The following is a 23,179-nucleotide window of genomic DNA, read 5'->3' as shown; positions in this document are numbered from 1 at the left end:
TCTAATTCCCTCAGCATCACCTGACTTAATTTGACTACATTCCATTATCCTCGTTTTGCTTTTGTTGATGTTCATCTTATATCCTCCTTTCAAGACACTGTCCATTCCGTTGAACTGCTCTTCCAAGTCCTTTGCTGTCTCTGACAGAATTACAATGTCATCGGCGAACCTCAAAGTTTTTACTTCTTGTCCATGAATTTTAATACCTACTCTGAATTTTTCTTTTGTTTCCTTTACTGCTTGCTCAATATACAGATTCAATAACATTGCGGAGAGGCTACAACCCTGTCTCACTCTTTTCCCAACCACTACTTCCCTTTCATGCCCCTCGACTCTTATAACTGCCATCCGGTTTCTGTACAAATTGTAAATAGCCTTTCGCTCTCTGTATTTTACCCCTGCCACCTTCAGAATTTGAAAGAGAGTATTCCAGTTAAAAATGGGGAAAATGAAAGTGTCTGACAGTGATACCTGTTGGCCAAAATCCATCTTTATTTGCCAACTGTGAAAGGGGATGCCTACTTTAAAGGATTTCGTATTATTGTTGTTGGGCAGTTCTTCAGATTTTACATTTTCCTTCATTCCTTTCTTATTGAGAAATTGTTTTATTTAATCATGTGTTCTCTCACAATTGTACTGTCCTACGTAGAGCAGGGCCATCCTATCTGCAGTTTGTAGATCTACATCTTATGGTCCAACATCAGTCGGTGTCTCATGCTGTTTAGCTGGTCTCCTCTCTCTCCTTTATGGGTAGCTTAAGTGTTGTTCATTTACTTTCACTTCTGATCTTGATATTGTGTCCTGTCTCATGTTGTAGGTATTTCATCTTCTTTTGTTAGAAACACCTTTTCGGCTTCCCTCTTCATGGTGTTGGGTCTTTTCTGTCGTTTTGGTGTCTTCTGTGTTGTACTCACAATTTCTTTCTTTATCAAAATCTTTACACTGTTTGTGATGTTCTTCATCATGAGGCTTATCTTTTGCATGACTTTTTCTGTAATTTTTGCCTCTAATATTGTGTCATAGTCAAGAGGCTAATGGTTGTAGTTACAAGTGGTCCATCCAGGTGATGGTGGCCACTCTGTTTCTTGAACTGGGTCAACAGGTGGCACCACTTGTCCCATAACGTTGTTGTCCAAGCCCTCTGTGTGAGGGCTGTCGTAGTTACAAGTAGTCCTGCTAGGTGCCGATATTTGATGGTTGCCACTCTCAATTTCTTGTACTGCGTCAACAGCTGGTACCACTTGTGCACTGTGGTCCTCTCCCTCTGTCTGGAGGTTGCTAACCTCACTTTCAGAGATCACGGAAAGTGAGGTTATTATCACACAGAAACATTCTCTCGAGGCACTCACCACCTTTAAGATGTCATCTTTTGTCTCTTTCTTGAGGCACTCTCTGATTTCCACTTTATTTATCAACCTTTGTAGACCACACTTAACAGGTCTGTCTACTACAACCACCACATTACCCATCAATATCACAAGCAAAAATGGGGAATGGTTAATAGAATTGTACTGATAACACAAAATTACACTGATGCCAACATGTTTCAGTGCCAAACAAAGTGATGATAAAACATGGGCAATACACCATTGGGGTATTGTGAATTGTGTGAATTGTGTTTTATTCATCTCATGATGTATATTTGCATTCCATTTGGTTTGCATACAGGAGACATGTCAAAAATTTATAATACAGTTACAATGATTTTTGCATTAATAAATAATAGCACTACAATAAATAACAACACCAGAAGGATATTTCTTGAAATATGTAAAACATTATATCCAACTCAAATTTCCAGTTTGTCCTGCATGAATTCATCCACTGAGTAATAACGCTTCCAGTATCTCATATACTGTAGCTTCCTTTTAAGTGGACCTAAATACATCTGCATCAACTTGTTCCCTTTTAATTTATTACAAATTTTCATTCACATATATTGAGGTCCCTGGACATACAGTCTGAGGTGGTGGGTATAAAATTTTCTTTGTTTCTAATATCATGTAAATGGACAAAATGGTTTCCCTCAGACAATTCATGTCTGGTGTACAAAAATATAATAATCTCATATATGTATAAGGATGGCAGAGTTAATATTTTAAGTTTTCTAAATAATGGTTGACATGGTTCTTTGCGATTTGCAGTGCACATATTTTGAATGTTTTTTTCTGTATTTTTAGTATCTGCACCATATCAAGTTACCCCAAAAAACAATACCATACCTAATAATGGATTCAAAGCTGCTTTTACATGCTACTTTTCATGTGCCCATGTCAGTTGCAGTTGATAATATTTGCATTGCAAATTCAAAGCTGCTCAGCTTGTTTGCTCGGTATTCCATGTATACATGTCAGCTCAAATTTCTATGTACAGTTAAACCTCAGGATTTGACTGAGTCAACTTCTTCTATATCTTGGCTGTTGTGTAAAATCTTAATCTGCTTGCATTTTGACTGTTTGGTTTTGAACTGTGAGTCTTACATATATTTAGTTTCAACCCATGTAGCTAAAACTGAGTTTCTAAGGTACTGAGGGTAGTCATCATGGATTTGGGAATTTTTTCTGAATCCTGATCTTCACCTAAGACAGAAGTATCACCTGTGAACAGAACTGATAGGGAGCTGATATGTAATGGTAAGTCATTAGCATAGCAGAGAAACAGAACTGGGCCTAATATGTAGCCTTGTGGGGGGAAAACCCTGAGGGACTTTTTTTTCCAGTTAGAACAATAATATGCACCATTTAAAGAGATGCTAACTGTTTGATAAGTAGGATCTAAGCCATTGTATGGCACTTCTGCTGATGCCATATTTTTCAAGTTTATAAACAAGCAATGCATGGTTTACAGAATCAAATGCCTTTGTGAGATCCCGGAAAATTCCTGCCACCTTATTTCCAGATTAAACATGCAGCAATCAATTAGAGATTCACTAAAAAGATGATGAACACCAAGGGTAGCAATAAAACAAGAACAGAATCATTACTATCTCACAGAAAAGCCATTTAATTCTGAACTGGGACAGACAACTTTTAGGGTACATCGCTACTAGTGATTGGCTACAAGGTATTATCAAAACTTCTCCTGAAGAAAGTAGAAGAAAATATATATAAAGTATAGTTGGACATTATCAGTTGGTCTTTAGGAAGGGAAGAGGAAGCTCACAACAGACCTTTACTCTGATACTAAAAGAACAAAAGGACGGTAACTTTGACATAGCGACTCTTTGATGGATCCTGAACAACAGAGAACTATATGGGACTACAAGAAAACCAGTAACAGGAATATGACAGACACAGAGGAAGGCCAAGTAGGCAAGGGCAAGATACGCAAGAGTGCTGCAGGAATCAAGACTAGTTTCAAAACGGGAGCTGAACTACCACCAATTTCATTCATCATAGTAAAGGACAAATTGATTAAACAGTGATGAAACTGGAAAACCAAATATTAACAGTGAGAATACAAAGGACAAACGGGCTTAACTGGACTCCTCAGTCTTTGCAGATGACATAGTGATAATGAGACAGAAAAAGATACAGAGCATAGCTAGACAAATTAGGCTTGATAGCCAGATGGGTGGAACTGAAGATTGTCTATAAGACAGACACTGGTTAGCACTAAGAGCTAGAAAACACTGAAAGGCACTGTGCAGAGGGTTAATAAGTTTAAGTACCTTGGAGAATACATAAAAGAAACAATAAGGAGAAATGAGGGAATTACACAGGATGAAGATAAGGTCAGCCTTCTGTGGTACAAGAGGCATATACAGTAGAAACATAATGTCTATGATCACAACAACCATGCACTACAAGACAATGATGGTGAATGGAGGTGAGACAATAGCACTATGTAGACCAGATGTGGCACAAAAAGACTAAAATTAGAAAGAAATTCTCAGAAAAATACTAGGTCCTAAAAGAGGTTAAGAAAGATGAATGTGACGACCTAGGGAAGAACTCTACTGGAGTGTGACAACTATCAGGAGAAATCAGAAAGGACATGATTTGTTAGGCACACGATTATGATGAATATCAACAGAAAGATCACAGAAGCATGGAGAACTACTGGTAGGACAAGAGGAAAGATAGAAAGCAAGTGGATGCAGGGAAGTGAGGATCAAAGTGGAAGAGAGAACAGCTTATGTGCTCGCCAATATGCCAGATATGAATGACAGAGAAGGATATAGAGAAATGTTGGTTTATGCAGACATTGTGTATCAAGAGAGGCAAAGAGATTGAAATAGAAGTGTGAGTTATTGTTTTTATGCCTTACAGCCAGCTTTGCATCTACATTATTTCCCCTAACCATGCAGAATATTCTCCACATCTGTTGAATAATTTGTCACTTCTTTCCTAGAAAATAGTGATTCATCATGACTCTTGCAGCAGACACAGACTCGATGATTGTTGGACTACAACATATACCATACAGAGTGGAAGGTCTCTGCCACCTACCTAAAAGTAGCACAGTGGAAGGAGCCAGTCTTGTTTTTTTGGATTTTTTAGTTTTTTCAGTGATAACACGTGCTTCAGTACCTTAAAGATCACATAGAGTTCTGCATTAAACACAGTAAATTGGCTGTGAAGTTGAAACCTGAAGATGTGGCAGGGAAGACTTCTGAACAACCTAGAGTGTCTCCTTTTTTTGAGCCATTCATGTACTCTGTGATAACACTGCCATATTTATCTGAACTATTTAAAAAAAGAAGATTTAAAAGCTATACTCTAAGCATGATGGTATGCTAAACGACACAGCAGTCAGTCAGTCAGTAGCATGTTTTTCTCGAAACAGGTTCATACTGGCCTGCACTGTTATAACATGGACGCAACAGGAAGCATACAGTCTCAATAATTTGTCTCACATAATACCCAGTATTTAAAATGTTTATAATGATAAATACAGAAATACACTGTAAACATCATTAGAACAATAGCAATTTAAGTAAAATATTTTTTAAAAATGACATCAGTTTTGCTCATATAAAAACCATTCTCTGGAATATAAGCACATTTATAGGTTTAGAGGGACACCCAACATCCAATGGCGGCAGGAATAGTTTGTGAATCAAGCAGGGACACAAATTTCAACTGCTGGATAGTGTGGAGAAACTATGGGTTAAGTGGAAGAGGATCTATGCTCTCTTCTGCATGGTGCCAATAGCAGCCAATAGAGCACACAGTAAATGAAAACATCACAAAAGTTCATAATAATTTATTATAACACAAAACTATAACTGCAGGAGAAGTGCCTGATCTCAATGGACTACTTGGAAGTACTTTAGCTTTTAACTACCTCTGTTTTAATGATTGAATATGTTCTCAAAAAGATAGTTTGGGAGTGGAAAAATTCCTAGTTGGCACCTATGTAAACATTCTAGTTAATTATGTTGAACTAGAATTTTTCAAAGACAATCCTGAAATGCCACTATTACAAAATATATGTTGACACTCTGTTGCTTTTTAATGGCTCCAAAGAAGAAATAGATTCACTTGCTGTTATTTAAAATAACATTCACCCTAAGATTTTCTTCACTGTAGAACATGAGAACCACAGAAGTGTAAATTTTTTAGCACTCACCATTTCAGCTTGTGACAGAAAGCATTGCTTTGCCATCTATAGAAAGCCAACTGCAACAGATGTCATCATTCATGTTAACTCCTGTCATCGATTCAAATATTTTAAAAAAATTTAAAAAATAAACATTTTTCAGTGAATGACGCATAGAATATTAAAAATACTCCTTATGCCTGATGAAGTTCAAACAGAAATAACAATACCCAAACCTTTTGTTAAGGTCAACAATTTTAATACCAATGAAGTTGGTTTATTATTGAGTAAGTTATAACAGTCACATGATTCTCTGGAAATCATCAATCGAAAACGTTACTAAAATGAACTATATGGTAAATATTTCTGAGAAAATAAATCATTTACTTAAATTCTGTTAACTGACTATAGCTTTCACTACTGATAATCTCTTACAGAACTGGCTTGTTGTGGTCACACAAATGGACGCAACTGGAGCTGGCACACTGAGACATCTTCTGACTGATGCCACTGGCAGCCCTTTGAAGCTCACCACCAACAACAAGTGTGACCCAATCAGCAACCCCCAAGCTGCCGCCAATGAGATTGTCTTCTGTGTTGTGACAAATGGCAGCCATAAGCAGTAATAGGGTGCATGCTCAGCATTTGCATATGACAGTTATAGTATGGAGTGCCAGGGTTGCAGTTCACAGTAGAGATCAGCCTGCGAGACAATCTAAACGTGGAGTCACCAATAACCATCACACAAAGGGACAAGTGTTTACTACAATGATTGACACTGTGATGCCCAGGACGAGCATTGCCTTGTTGACACTGTATTCAGCAATGCACATGTTGACAGGCCACTACTTTGTTGTATCTGTCTGCAAACACATACAAAGAGTTGCTGTACATGTTGAGTACTACAGCACAATAAAGTGTATGTTTCTGTGTCTCTAATTTGTCTGCACTGTAATAGTTCCTCCATCCACCTCGGATCACCTAAACCTAACACGATGGGTGTGAGCCATTCTAACCAGACAATCCACACACATCAAGGCTCAAGCACACTGTTGGTAATTGCAACAGTAGTTATTTAAATTCTGATATTTATAAAATTTTGTGTGATGATTCTGATAAAGAATACATTGGACAGATGAGCCATAATTTCTCCACTCAGTTTAGAGAGCATACATCAGACACTACCCTGGTAAATCATTATATGGCTAGTATGTAACCCAAAGTAATCATTCCAAAGAGTCCATTCATTCTCCTTAGTGATCCTAAAGCATTCTTAATAAATGCATTTGAAGATACAGAAATTTATGTACATGATAAAAATAAGCTATTATCTATACTAAATGAGCAGTTAGAGTTTAGAGAAATGTTTTTTTTTTTCATCTCTTTCATGATTCATTATAGAAGTTGCCTGCACTTTTGTTTCTTGTTTTTATTATAGATACCCCTTTTTAAAAGTTTCTAAAGTTACATTCTTCACTTATGCCATTTCCATTAATATTTTTATGATCTTTTACAAATTTTATCTTACATCACTAATTATTTGATCCAATGGCGTTCTATTAAGCAGTATTACTATTACAACAATATTTGTGAGTTTTATATCTGTGGATACTAACTTTTAGGTTTATTATTTTGTGACCAACACCATCAGGCAACATTCTCCAACCTTCATGTCTCTGTGGTGCCACACAATGTTCCACTAGTAATCACAGCAAAACTCAATGCAGCATACGTGTCACTGCAGCCACATCCAAAGTTACATTTGCCTTGTTGGTGATCCATCATGATGTATATATTGCCATAATTACTAGCAGCATCTAACACACACATCACTTGATCTTTGCATCTGCCCTTCCATGTCAACACGTAGCTGTGGCCAGCGGTACTTTCATCTCTGGTACTACTGTCTGGCTGCCTCACAATATTTCACAATGTTCCACAGCATCAGCATCTGCTGAGTTTATTGTGCTGTGGTTTTGTTCTATGTCTCAATGCCAAGATCACAGACTGCATACAGAGGATAGTCTTCTTTCTCAGTAACGATTTCCATTGGTTTACTACTTTTAATTTTATATAAACTGTGTTCTGAAGCATTTATGATTTGTTTTATTTGGCTTATATTATATCTTTTATGTTTTATTTTTTGCTGCTGCTTTGTATGCACATTACTTTTGTAATGTTTTTAGTTATTTTAGTAACTTGTGAGAGAACTGCATGGGAGCCAGCCAGAGCCAGTGCAAGACAATATAAAGATTATTTGCCTGCCAGGGGTCACTAGCTTCCTGCCACAGATGACTGAGGTGTCACCCATGGTCAGTAGCCTCTGGTGGGATGCCTAGAGCTTCTGAAGGGCACACTACTTGAATGAGATGCATGCCATACCCATAGTAACGGAGGTGTAGTACAATGTGGGTTACAACATTTACTGTATGCCTTACTGGCTGCTATTGACATCATGCAGAATGCAGTGCTTGGAGCTTCTCCCACTTAACATAGAGTCTCTCCACCCTATTCAGCAGCTGACAATCATGTCTCAACAGAAGTTACCTGATCCATTTGTCACATATGCTTGCCACCATTGGGTTCATTTCTCCTTTTAATTGTTCTTACATTTAAATGCTTCAGTTTGCAAAACTTCTTGTTAGACAAATCTCTAAATGAACTTATATTTCAGAGGATGTTCTGAAGGTGGTCTTGAAAATTTACTGAAACTGGTCATCCTCTAAATAAGCATGGAAAAACTGGTAGAAGCCAACCTTGGTGAAGATCAGTTTGGATTCCGCAGAAATGTTGGAACACGAGAGGCAATACTGACCCTACGACTTATCTTAGAAAATAGATTAAGGAAAGGCAAACCTACATTTCTAGCATTTGTAGACTTAGAGAAAGCTTTTGACAATGTTGACTGGAATACTCTCTTTCAAATTCTGAAGGTGACAGGGGTAAAATACAGGGAGCGAAAGGCTATTTACAATTTGTACAGAAACCAGATGGCAGTTATAAGAGTCAAGGGCGTGACAGGGAAGCAGTGGTTGGGAAGGGAATGAGACAGGGTTGTAGCCTCTCACCAAAGTTATTCAATCTGTATATTGAGCAAGCAGTAGAGGAAACAAAAGAAAAATTTGGAGTGGGTATTAAAGTCCATGGAGAAGAAATAAAAACTCTGAGGTTCGCCGATGGCATTGTAATTCTGTCAGAGACAGCAAAGGACTTGGAAGAGCAGATGAATGGAATGGATAGTGTCTTGAAAGGAGGATATAAGATGAACATCAACAAAAGCAAAACGAGGATAATGGAATGTAGTCGAATTAAGTTGGGTGATGCTGAGGGAATTAGATTAGGAAATGAGACACTTAAAGTAGTTTGCTATTTGGGAAGCAAAATAACTGATGATGGTCGAAGTAGAGAGGATATAAAATGTAGACTGGCAATGGCAAGGAAAGCGTTTCTCAAGAAGAGAAATTTGTTAACATCGAGTATAGATTTAAGTGTCAGGAAGTCGTTTCTGAAAGTATTTGTATGGAGTGTAGCCATGTATGGAAGTGAAACATGGACGATAAATAGTTTGGACAAGAAGAGAATAGAAGCTTTTGAAATGTGGTGCTACAGAAGAATGCTGAAGATTAGATGGGTAGATCACATAACTAATGAGGAGGTATTGAATAGAATTGGGGACAAGAGGAGTTTGTGGCACAACTTGACAAGAAGAAGGGACCGGTTGGTAGGACATGTTCTGAGGCATCAAGGGATCACAAATTTAGCATTAGAGGGCAGCATGGAGGGCAAAAATCATAGAGGGAGACCAAGAGATGAAAACACTAAGCAGATTCAGAAGGATGTAGGTTGCAGCAAGTACTGGGAGATGAAGAAGTTTGCACAGGATAGAGTAGCATGGAGAGCTGCATCAAACCAGTCTCAGGACTGAAGACCACAACAACAACAACAACAACAATAACAACAATAACAACAACATACGATCAAGACTGTTTTAATTTTTTTACAAAGTAAATACATTAACATGTTAAAAAAGATATTAAAAAACTACAGTGACACCGCATGACATCTGTGAGCCTGTGGGAAATGTGATTTTGATTCATATGCATGTAAAGTAAAAGCACACACACCATTTAAAAGATAACTAACATGTGTAACCAATCACACTGTCATGACATAACCACACTGAAGTGCAAATCTGAAGGCAGTGTTATCAGGGACATACAACACTTAACACTGAAAGCACATTTTGTTTGAACATCAGTGTATAGCCTGAACAGTTGTATGAACTGATGACCCGTAGCACGACAGCCAGTGATACTAATCATTAAGCCTACTGTTTGCGCAACAGTTTGTGGCAGCACTACACTAGTAACACGCCTAGCTCTGATTCTTCGGAGAATCCAACTCTATGTATAAACCAGCTTCAGACAGATGGAGTGAAACTGGTGAAAATTGCAGCAGTAGGACCCAAAACATTGTTCTCAGTGATGAAGGTAGTCAAGTTCAAAATCAAGAGGCCATGGCAAAAATTTTTAATGAGTACTTTTTAAGCATTGCCAGAAAAAAAATACAAGATACAACAGGTACACAGAAAAGGCCATAAAATACAGAAAGATCATTTCCCAATTTTTTTTTTAGAGCAGATTGATTAAGCCCCCCATAACAGTACAAAAATCAAGAAGAACTGTAATCTTTTAAGAATCAGAAATTTAAATGGTGTCACTAGTATTTCCAGCAAACCACTAAAAGATTGCCGTAATCAGTTTGGTGAAGTCCTACCTCATATATTCCTCTCTCAAACAAGGTATCTTCCCCGACAAGATGAAGCAGCTATTGTAAAGTCCCTCTACAAAAAAAGGCAATGCCCCACATGTTACAAACTATAATCCCCTCCCTCTCTCTCTCTCTCTCTCTCTCTCTCTCTCTCTCTCTCTCTCTCTCTCCATCCCCCTCTTTTAACTACATTTTCTCGAGTCCTCAAAAAATTAATATATGCCAGGATAGTCAGCCACCTAAAAAGCTTTGCAATAATTAGTAAAAACCAGTTTGTATTCATAGAAGGTACCTCCACAAACAAATCTATATTTTCATCTACCAATAACATTTTGGAATGTCTTGACAGGAAGACATTGCCTATCAGCATATTTAGCCACCTGTCTAAGGGCTTCGACTGTGTCAATCATAGAATGCTCATAGAGAAAGCACGCCACTATGGAGACTGAGAACCAATGGGCAACTGGCTCCAATCCTATCTAGAGGGCAGTCAACAGAAAATAGCATAGACGGTAACAATACACACACAGGACTGGTACAGTCCAACTGGGGAACAATTCATTATGAAGTTCCACAAGATTCTGTCCTTGTCCCCTACCGAGCGAGGTGGCGCAGTGGTTAGCACACTGGACTCACATTCGGGAGGATGACAGTTCAATCCCGCATCCGGCCATCCTGATTTAGGTTTTCCATGATTTCCTAAATAGCTTCAGGTAAATGCTGGGATGGTGCCTTTGAAAGGGGTGGCCGAATTCCTCCCCCATCCTTCCCTATTCCAATGAGACCAATGACCTCGCTGTTTGGTCTCTTCCCCAAACAACCCAACCCCCTTGTCCCCTGCTATTTCTCATATATAATAATGACCTATCTCTATTGTCAAACAAAGCTAGCAATTTTACTATATTTGCTGATGACACAGGTATTTGTGACAGACAGTAAAACATCCACTGATCTAGAGTTAAATGTCAACCAATTACTTGCAGATATTATAAACTGGTTCACAGCAAATTCTCTATCAATAAACTTCAGCAAAGTTAGTTACATTTGTTTCCATTCTGATTACAAACGCACACAGGAAATAAGCACAGAACATGGGAGTCAGAAGATACAAAGGCTACATTATCCAAAATTCTTAGGCATCCATATAGATAGCAGGTTTAACTGTGAACACAATATCCACTAAACCCTGAAAATGCTTAGCTCAGCAAACATTTATGTTTGAGACAATCACCAAAACCGAAGACATTTAACATCCACCTACTTTGATGACTTCCATTTACTTATTTGTTATAGAATAACTGTCTAAGTCAATTCACCAATGATGAAAATTGTCAGAAAAAGGTTGTTCAAATTTTATGTCGAGTGCCTCCAAGAACCTCATTCATTATCTTTTTTAGCAAATAGGGATACTAACTACTACCCCATAATATCTCTTTTCAATACTGACATTCATGGTTCACAATTTTTCTCAATATGAAACGAAAGAGTTGTACCATCATCATCATAAGAAATGTGACACACACTGTGACCTGAAAAATTTGTCTCTAGTGCAAAAAGATGTAAAATACACATGTACATAATCCTCAATGTGTTTCCAAGTAATATTAAGTGTCTATGAGGTATAATGTACTGTTTAAAAGTAAGCTAAAGGAGTTGTTGCTAGAAAAAAATTTCTGTTCTTTAGATAAATTCTTCGGCAGAGATAGATAAGATTATTTCTGATGTATTTTTTTTGTATTTTGCTTTAATGTACATTGCTGCTTTAGTTACATTAAACTGTGTTCTGTAAGTCAAGATGATGGTCTTTCTCATTTTATAAATAATTTTTATACAATATCTGAAAATTGTATCTTTACCTCTGTTTCTCAATATAATTAGAACTTATTGATTGTGTTTCTTTGTTATTATTTTCTAATTTGTATTCTTAATCTTTGTTTGTGGTCTTTAATTATACAAATATAATAATGTGATTAAATGTTTTGATTCATCCCACACCTATGCACTACCATGCAGAAATATCTATGAATATGTATCACAATAAATAAATAAATAAGTAAAATAATTAAAGATATAATCATACTCAAGTTAATTTTGAAATTCAGTAATTGTAGGCCTATAAGTTAGAGTCATATGAGAACTACCTTCCATCATCGTTTTTTCAATTGTATAAACATTTACGCAATTGGTGTTGAGAAATATTTACATTTTTCTAAAAAATAGGTTTCCTCCTGAACTGTGTCATGTAACAATATGATTTTGGGGGTATCTTCAGTGGCATATGTGGCTACTGTCTGAAAAATGGGGAGCTAAGAGTTAGTACCAAAGAATAATACTAATGCTGAAATCTGACTGCATGAACAGTGAAAAAGTAGTTAGTGATAAACCTTTTTCCATTTCATTGTCTTTTGAAATGTGTCAGTAAGGAAAAGTCTGAACAAGTGTTGAATTATTTGCAAAGTTTATTGGCAGCCACCAAGTACTCTCATTCTCAAATACTGGAAGAATATAATTCTGGGTAATTTGTGAACCATGAATTATGCTGCCTCAAGACATACACACATATTCTACCTTTAATACTTATTGTGTTAAACCTTTAACCTAAGATTATACCTTTTACCGAGTCAATTATGGCAGTATTTTAAATTTAGTCAATAATTACAACACACAGAAAACCAAATTTTCATTCCTCTGGATGCCATTAGATAAGCAATCTGCAGCTGGCACCAGGTACCATTTTAGACATGAATTAATACAGACTTGGTTGCAACCAAATTTTACAGCAACTGCGACAGTTATCTATATAGCTTTTCACATATTGTGTACAAAAAAAAGGTCTAAACCACAACTACTTACAGCTGATGACCCTTTCCCCAATGCCATTGTGTAGCTATCTCTCAGCATTTCACCTACAAGAAAAAAATAGACAACATAAAAAACATATTGCATTTCATCACCTCTGTAATAAGTTCAAATGATAATAAAGATCCTGTAAATACGGACAAATATAATGTGCACACAAAAAACTTATAATCGAACTGAAAAGTATAAATATTTTATAAGGCAACTGTAACATATTATATCTATGTTTCCCAAATCTTTGGGGATGGTAAATCTTTCTGTTGCATTATCATTGTGCTGAGTAAGTATGTCGTAGAAGGCGTAGGTTTTCATGTACATATTATTGCCCCTATTTGTAAATAATAGAATCTTTTTTAGAGTGAGACACATCCTAATGCCTGAAAAAAGATGTAGATGTAGATATAGAAAAATTACATTGGAATAGTCATTAAACATCACTTACAACTGAAAACAAGGGAGCCAATTTGGGGTGGGAGCTAGATGGGGTACTTGCCTATATCTAGAATCTTGAGGGGAGGGAGGTTTATGCACTTTACATTTATTACAAAATTCTTGTGCATTTCTAAAAAATATTGTCAGCTATTTTACTATGTTGCAGATTTGGCATTATTGTTTGCAACAGAAAATGCTGTCCGTGTCATTTTTAAAATTTCTTTATATTTTTCCAGATAGGGTAATATGAAATGGAAACTTTTCCCTGATGTTTTGTTGCTATCCCACTTGATCTTCCTCAGTTGTTCTGATTTATTTTATATTTCAGATTTTTAATTTTCAGTGAGACCCCCTAACATTATAAATTGAGGAATGATATTATTTCTTCAGAGTAACTCATTGAATATTTTATGACAAAGATGTAATTTCATATCATTCAATCAAAATGGTGGCATTCACATTCATATTAATGAAGTGTACTTAAAATATACTGATTAAAAATGCTTCCCATTTTGGTATCAAAATAATCTACCAGAAAATATTGAGTTTATATCGATCAATCCTTTGTGGTATAATATCTTCTTAAATTCCTTTCACATTTGTATCTTCCAATACTAGATGAATAAGTTATATGAGCTGCTATCCAAAATTTTCGCGACTGGTGCTGCCATCTGTTGAAAACCTTACCTTCAGACTAATGGTCACCATCACCCTCGAAGTGGTTCCCATCCACGTGTACACAACAGTCCCAGCACTTCTGCCACTCGTCAAATGTTTTCTGGAAGTCCTGTTCTTTGAGGGCGTTTGTCATCACCAGCAATGCTTCTTAAATCCTATCTAGAGTGTCGAACCAATGGTCTTTCAACTTGAGTCTCAGTTTTGGGAATAGCGCGAAGTCGCAAGGTGCCAGATCTTCACTTTGCTCTTCACCTGTCTCACTTTTTTGGGTCTTCGAGAGCCAGTGCTCTTCCACTGGGATGATTGTTGCTTTGTCTCTGGGTCATAACCATAAACCCAGCTCTCGTCGCTGGTGAGAACCCTGGGTGGGATACAACTGCCATGTTGTTTTATGCCAAAAAGGTCCCGGTGAGCAAGGACATGTGACAGGGCATGTTGGCATGATGCAGCAACCAGTTCCCTTGATGGCAAAGTTCAGGCCCTTGTTGTCACACGTTTTCATGGAGCTGATGCAAAATATCATGGTAGTATGCTGACTTCACTGTTTGGCTGGGTGAGATGAATTCTTTGTGCACAATTCCCTTGGGATCAAGGAAAACAATGATCGTGATCTTCACTTTGCTCTTCACCTGTCTCACTTTTTTGGGTCTTGGAGAGCCAGTGCTCTTCCACTGGGACGATTGTTGCTTTGTCTCTGGGTCATAACCATAAACCCAGCTCTCGTCGCTGGTGAGAACCCATGACAAGAAGGTTGGATCATCGGATGTGGTCTGACAAAGGTCAGTGCACACTTCAACACACTGTGCCTTCTGATTGGCAGTCAAGATCCTTGGCACAAATTTCGCGGCAACACAATGCATGCCCTATTCATCAGTCAACATTCATTGACATGTCCCATAACCAATACCCACTTCATCCGCAAGGCCAATTGTTGAAGTTTGGAAACAATGCCTGGTGTTGTGCGGCTAATGGGCCTTCCAGTGTGAGCATCATCTTCAATGTCTGTATGGCCGGCCCTGTACTGAGCATGTCATTCAAACACACGCATACGGCTCATGCTCTGTCCCCCAAACACTTGAATCACTGCAAGGGTCTCCGTAGCACTTTTCCCAAGATTTGCACAGAATTTGATACACAAATGCTGTTCTGTTCGCGGATCCCTCATAAAATCACCACCCACACCAAACACAGAGTATTGCAGAAATCACTGTTGACACACAACAAGTCCTCCCAGCTGAATGCCACTCCGCACACTGATTCATCAGATATGCAACTCTCACCACTTAGCAGTGCAAAGATCTACTCTTACTTTCCAGATGGCAGCACTAGTCCCAAAAATTTTGAATTCAACCTCATATAAAGAAAGCCAATTAGAGTGTTACGCCCTCTAAGATTAATTTCTGTGGACAGTCATACAAAGATACACAGATTTTTATTACACAGCTGACTAAACCTGATGTACTGAAGTTTGACAAAGTAATATCAATATCTTGATACAACCACTTTATTTACAGACCTTCTATTCTGATTTGTCTGTAATGGTATGACGCTGCCTTCTATTTATATATGGAAGTGTTTTTAGCTGCCACCAGGCTTCTGGTTGTTATGCTGTTGTGCAGTCATGTCTGAAAGTGACACCAGTTAAGCACCTGCTCATGATACTGGTGTTACTACGTGTCATTTAATATTCAAGGACACTATCACTGCTGAGATGTAAAGCAAAGATACTCTACAGAGACAAACAACAGTCAGGAACTTAAACTAGTCACACACGGATAAAAATTTGAATCATCAATAAGGGTGACAGTAGCTGTTATTTAGACACAATTTAAGGAAGAGTTTGCCAGTAGACTAACACTGCCCTTTCTTTACCAGTATCGGTGTACACAGTGGATACCAGAGGGTCCAATAACGAGTTACAGGCCACAAGAGACATACAGAGGAAAATGAGAGAAATCGGAAAAATTCATCTTCTATTGTTCGCCCACAGGTGACAGAGCAACTTGTAATAAATAAACAACATAAATGACTGTCAAGTCAATCCACTTCCAGGTTACAGCCACCTCCTTAATGCAGAATTTATGATTCACATCGCAAACACCACTTAAATGAACAAAACTTTTCACAAAGAAGATATTTTACTGAAGAAAGGTATCTGACAACAGCTGACTTAGAGAGCATATACAGAAAAATGGATAATTTTTTTCCTTGAGTCATCAGTCGTCTTACTGGTTTGATGCAGTCTGCTATGAATTCCTCTCCTGCATTAACTTTTTCATCTCAGAATAGCACTTGCACCCTCTGTTCTCAAGTATTTGTTAGATATATTCAAATCTCTGTCTACCTCTAAAGTTTTTACTCTCTACAGTTCTCTCTAGTATGTTGGAGGTAATTCCCTTATGCCTTAACACATGTTTCATCACTTTGTCCCTTCTTCTTGTCACTGTTTACCATACGTTCCTTCTTTCACTGATTCTGTGGAGAACCACCTCATTCCTTAACCTATCAGTACACTTACTTTCAGCATCCTTCTGTAGTATAACATCTGAAATGCTTCTAATGTCTTATTTTCTGTTTTCTCACTGCCCATCATTCATTACAATACAATGCCATGCTCCAAGCTTACACACTCAGAAGTTCCATCCTCAGATTCAACCAAAAGTTTGATGCCAGCAGACTTCTCTTGGGTAGAAATATTATAAGAAAATATCGCTAGCAAAAATCTCGTGTTCATTTGTTCAAAATCTTAAATCTTCACAAGGTCTTCAAAAATTGCTTGGGAATTTTGTAACACTGTTGCATGTCGAAACAAGTGTGTTTTATATACCTTTTTTAATATATAAATAAATATGTATTATATAAAGCAAAAACATTATTACCAGTATTTCTGCAAGGTTCTTACTGTTTTAATTCAAATTTTTACATGATACTCTGATGAGGATTAAGACAGACATTGGCCTTATATTTCAATATATAACTATATGTGTAATATGTAAATTGGAAATATTGTTATCAGAAATCACAAAAAGTACTTGACCGATTGCAAAAATCAAACAATGGAAAATCCAAGATGGAATGTAAAAATGCCAGAGAAGGAAAGTGGCTACTCACCATATAGCGGAGATGCTGAGTCGCGATAGGCACAACAAAAAGATTCACACATTTATAGCTTTCGGCCATTAAGGCCAGCCGAAAGCTATAATTGTGTGAATCTTTTTGTTGTGCCCATCACGACTCAGCATCTCCAGTATATGATCGATTGCAACTTTTACTTGAACAGCAATCAGGAATGGAGTGGGGAAGGGTGAAGGATAGCAGGGAAGGGGTTGCTGTTGGGCAAGTCTTGCACCTGAGTTGTCCAGATGGATATGATCCCTGTGCCAAGGAGTAGGGATTGGAAGTGGCACAGGGATGGACTAGGGTGTTGCGGAGGTTGGGTGGGTGATGGAACACTTTAGGAGTGGTTGGAATGATCTTGTGTAGGATATCCGTCATTTCAAGGCATAATGATAGATAATCATAGCCTCGACAAAGGATGTGGTTCAGAAGTTGAAGTGTGGGATAATGTTGGGTGACACTGGGGGCACTCTTTTGTAGCTGGCTCTTACAAGTGATGAGAGGATTGGGAGTGTGTGGGGAAATGGAAATCAAAATCTGTTTGGAGACTAGGTGTGTTGGATACTGCCTGTCTTTGAAGTCTTTAGTGAGACTTTTGGCATACTGGCAAAGGGAGTTCCTCGCACTGCAGATACACCATCACTGGGTGACCAAACTGTATGGGAGGAATTTTTTGGTGTGAAAGAGATGGCAGCTGTGAAAATACTGGTACTGTTGGTGGCTGCTGGGTTTAATGTGGACAGAGTTGTGAATGGAGCCATCAGAGAGATAGAAGTCCACGTCCAGGATGGTGGCAAGCAGGGTTGAGGAAGACCAGGTGAAGCAATTTGTAGTAACGATGCTGAGGTTATGAAAGAATGAAGATTGTGTGTATTGGTCCTGGGTCCAGATCATGAAGATATTATCAGTGAACCTGAACCAGAGCAGGGGTTTGGGAGGCTAGGAAGGTTTCCTCTAGATGGCCTATAAACAGGTTGGCATAGCAGGGTCCCATGTGAGAGCCCATAGCTATGCCACAGACTTGTTTGTATACTTCCCTCCAAAGGAGAAGTGTTACAATACAGATAGGTAGGTGTATGAGGAATGAAGTAGGGGGTCTGGAGTCTCAAGGACATTGGGAAAGGTAGTGTTCAATTGCACCAAGACTATGAGTATGTGGGTTTTTGGTATCTAGGGATGTGGAATCAACAGTGACCAGTAAGAAACCAGGAGGTAATGTATTGCTTATGGTGGAGAGTAGGTATATTGTCAAGGGAGACTAGATTACCACTAACTGGTTGGCAGTGATGGTCATTAAGGGCTGAAATACTTTCAGTGGGGGCACAACAACAAGCTACAATTCGAAGTCCATGATTGTTTGTTTTCTTAATTTTGGGGAGGATGTAAATAGGTGGTTGGGTGGGGTGTCATTGGGTTGAAGAGGGAAATCAATTCACGGGAAAGTCACACCTTTGGATAGTACTGAAACTTCTGTGGGGCTGAGTAATATTGAAGAAATGTTAACAACAGTGTTTCAGGATTGTTTAAGCTCCAGATTCGGATTTGGGGTGTTGCTAGGGAGTTTTGAGGGATGCTCCTATTTGAAAAGGTCCGCTGGGAGGGTCCAGATTCTATGAGGGTTTCGCAATGAGGAACACTGTGGATATGATAGGTGTTGTATAGTGGTGTCCCAAAATATCAACAGCATGTCAGCAGGTTTGATAACTTATGAAGGTGGTGTCTTGATTGCTATTCCAGGCGCTGGAGAGCAAGGGTTTCAATTGCAGGTATGTGATGTATGTAACAGGGATCGCACAGCAGCAGTATCTTGTGGAGGGAGCAGAGGTGGTTCTGGGTTGCCTGTGTTGTGGAAGTGTGTTTTTCCAGCACCAGGCTTTCGAGGGACAGGGACTGGTGGAATCTGAAAAGGTGAAGGTCCCTGCAAAAGGAGGGGTGGCATACAGAAAAAGGAACTTTTGTGCTGGGGAAATTGGAGTGGGGGAGATTCCATGTTTTAGGCAACATTTAAGGAACAGTATGTGGAAATCGGTTTCAGCTAGGGAAAGGGATACTTTCTTGAACTGGTGCAGAATGATGGAGAAAAAGTTCATTGTAGCAGGGATGGCACTCAGGAAATGGAAAATGACATAGGAAATGGACAAATGAAGGCATTAGGTGGCTGTGATGGGAACTAGATAACAGGAACATATGCTTAAAAATATGTACAGGCATGCAACTACGCACACAAATAAGCAAAACAGGTATAACAGAAGTCAATATATGCACAAATATGTGAAAATACAGGGTTTACTCAAAAACTACTGGAAAATTCACAATTTCGTGCCAATGGTGTGTTGGAGTGAAATGGTTGATTGGATTAAAAAGAGGGGAAAAGGGACCAAACTACGAGGTCATCAGTCCTTTGTTCTGAATAAAACAATGCAGTAAGTGTGAGAATAAAACAAACGAGCCTGACAACTCAAAATGGAATGAAAGGTAATATCACAAGAATGATGAAGGGCAACAAACATGTAAACGGACAAAAGGGGACATGAAAACCACAGAAATGCAAGAAATGGGATGAAGAGATTAAAACAACAAAGCAGATTACCATAGCTGGCTGGCCATGAGAATAAAAAAGGAGAAGCCAGCCACTCAGCAACACATTAAAACCTCCACCCTAGAAGCACTGGGGTGGAGGACACAGAGGGACAAAGGACATGTGTTAAAACTTAGATCAAATTATAGAACCCACACTTACGAATAAAAAGTAAAACTAGATCATCCAGTGAGGTATTGTCAGATAAAATTAGCAGCAACGTGTCCGGTAACACAAGATTTTGTTGCTGAACAGTCAAAGTGGGACAATGCACCATAATATGGGCCACTGTCAACCGGGAGCTGCACTGACACTCGGGCGGGTCTTCAAGTGCAGGAGGTAACCATGGGTCACCCAAGCATGGCCAATGAGGAGCCGGCAGAGCACAACTGATTCCCTGTGAGAGTCCTGCATGTAAGTCTTCGACACATTCATAATCTCCTTAATGACACACAGTTTGTTGTGTGTACTGTTATGCCACTCTGTTCCCCAAAGCCAAAAAACCCTACAGCATAAGTCAAAATGCAGGTCAGGTTCAGAGATGCCCATCTCCAGAAGCAGTTTCCGCGTAGCCTGTTTGGCCAGCCTGCCATCAAGTACGTTCCCTGGGATGCCGATGTGTCTTGGGGTCCAAACGAACACCACTCAACAACAGTATCATTCCATAGATGAACTCCTAGATGGATGCTACCAAAGGATGGTGGCGAGGGTAGCACTGGTTGATAGCTTTTAGGCTGCTGAAGGAGGCAGTACACAGAAGAAACGATTCCCCCGGGGTATGAACGGATATACTGAAGTGCACAAGAGATGGCCACCAGCTCTGCAGTGAATACACTGCATCCATCGGGAAAGGAATGCTGTTCAAAATGGCCTCTGTGGACGTAGGCGAAGCCAACATGACCATCAGCCATCAAGCCATTGGTGTAAACCATTTCAGAGCCCTGTAACACGTCAATGATGATGATGATGATGATGATGATGATGATGATGGAGTTGGGTTGGGTTGAGGGGGCGCTAGACTTCGCGGTCCTCAGTGCCCTGATGAAAAGTCAACATGAAATCTCATTGGTGGGGACAAAGGCAGTCCCCACATGCAGAGCAGTTTAAAACGTACTAAAGTCTGCTGCCCTTCCCCACCAATTTAGGGATGAGGCCTGAGAGTTCACAAAATTTCACCACTCTGTTAACACCGGTATTGGAATATGCGAGGATGGTGGGCAGATCTCCAGCGAGATGAGGGGCTGCCCTATTATCAGTATACAGGACACACGTAGCCACAAACTTCACAGAAAGGTGGATCCTCCCCCCAGAGGAGGAAGCGATGTGTGAAAGGGCTATGCCCAATGTGGAGTCTGGTAAGCAAAACCTCCTTCCAACGGCAAGACTGACACGAAGTCCGCCAAGCTTTTGTGGTCGGTTTGAGCAGCCGCAGTTTGTTGTAAGACACCTGCAACCATTCAGTCTCCCACTGAAGCATGATGCATCTGTCAGAAAATGAGATAATGGCGTGGAACAGGATGGGACATTGATGGACAGCACCATCCCAACATGCTTCCTTGGCAGCTTTATCAGCCATGTTGTTAATGAGTCCACTTCCGCTGTGCACGTTTGGGAATCAATATGATGGATTTCTGGCAAGGGTAGTCCACATCCCCTTATGGCCTTGTCAAATAATGGGGTCGTTGTGGACATGCCAGAAGAGATGGCTCACGTTTTAGCTGAACACTTTTATACTGTTACTAAGTCATCCAGACAAGCTCCTGATGTTCAGGTATTCCATCCGACTGCGGAGATGAGGAAGCTCAATTTTTTCTCACGTAATGAAGAAGTCTACAACCTTCCATTCTCTGTGTGGGAACTGGAATCAGCTTTATCTGCAGCCAGAGACACTGCTCCAGGACCTGATGAGATCCATTATACCCCGCTTCGTCATCTGTGCCCTGAAGCGAAAGGTCAGCTCCTCTCTTATTTCTATGAGATTTGGTTTGACGGACGGTACCCGAACATGGCCAGGTACCCAGCAAAAGATCACCTTCTTGCCACGGTGTTGAAGCCGCTGCAAGCAGTCATAGATGAGCTGAATCAGCGGGTCTACCGGATACATTTGGTGAAGCGCGTGCAGTGCACTAAGAGAGTTGGAACAGACAAGAAAACTTGTATGGTGATGTGTGTGAACCCTCTCCAGTGTCATTAGAATACCATATAACTCCGCATCACAATTTGTAAATTGTTCTAGAAGATGCACTTTAAAAACCCTATTAGGGAAAACCACAGAACAACTGAGAGCATTCACCTGCTGGGATCCATCTGTATAAATAACGATAAAACTATGGTACATACTTAAAACAGACGAAAACAAAGTTGTAAAAGCCATATCTGGAGTACAATTTTTCGGGTACTGTATCAAGCTTAAAATCACTTTGGGCCTCCGAAGACACCAAAGCGGTAGTGCGTTCCATTCCTGGGTGTGTATTTTCATACCCAAGAGATCCAGATCGTTGAGGCAGGCCGTAGCACGTATACCAAGTGGCTGGGTCGCTTGAGGCCAATTCCTGAACAGTCGTTCGAAGACTGGTTGGATCACTGAATGAAATGCCAATGACTGGGGTGATGCTGAGATCTTCAGTGCCTGTCGAACCAAAACGATATGTTGCCGAATCCAGAGTGGTGATTCATCTTCATCTACCAGCCTCTGCACACAGACACTGAACTGGGCTGGTCCAAAAGGCTCCAGTCAATATGCGAATGCCCACATGGTGGACAGCATCTAACATCTGGAGGTAGGAAGGATGGGCTGATCCATAGATCACGCTGCTATAGTGTAAGCGTGATCAAATAAATGCCCTATAAAACTGGAGGAGGTGGGACTTGTCAGCTCCCCATCTTTTTCCGCCAAGGCAATTCAAAACGTTCTACAACCGGAAGCCTTTTTTTTTTTTTTTAGGTCTTTCAGGTGTGGGAGCCATGTTAATTTCGAGTCAAATAATAAACTCAAAAGGCAAACTGTGTCTTGAAAAAGTGAACTACAGTCCCCCATTGTAAGCTCTGGTTGGTTAAAACTCCGACAAGCACGATTAAAATTGACACATAGTCTTCTCAGCTGAGAACCGAAAACCAGTTGTCTGGGCCCAGGTTTCCAGCCTCCTAATGGTCAGTTGTCGTTGCGTCAGCGTCATCGTAAGATTAGAGGAAGAGTAGAAG

The 23,179-nt window shown here is 39.4% G+C and overlaps 1 protein-coding gene across 2 annotated transcripts in view; it reads right to left on the bottom strand.

Annotated features, from left to right (window-relative positions):
- The window catches only part of LOC126427372 (histone-lysine N-methyltransferase eggless-like), a 377,652-nt gene that overhangs the window by 223,404 nt on the left and 131,069 nt on the right, over positions 1 to 23,179 (bottom strand). For both annotated transcript variants that reach the window (XM_050089720.1, XM_050089721.1), the window contains exon 6: positions 13,168 to 13,220. In XM_050089720.1, the coding sequence (XP_049945677.1) occupies positions 13,168 to 13,220 (53 nt within the window). The remainder of the gene's footprint in view (positions 1 to 13,167; positions 13,221 to 23,179) is intronic.

Source organism: Schistocerca serialis, chromosome 11 (genome assembly GCF_023864345.2).
Source record: "Schistocerca serialis cubense isolate TAMUIC-IGC-003099 chromosome 11, iqSchSeri2.2, whole genome shotgun sequence".
Classification (NCBI taxonomy): Eukaryota; Metazoa; Arthropoda; class Insecta; order Orthoptera; family Acrididae; genus Schistocerca; species Schistocerca serialis.
Note: the sequence above shows the minus strand (reverse complement) of the source record. Positions and strands in the feature narration are given on the sequence as shown.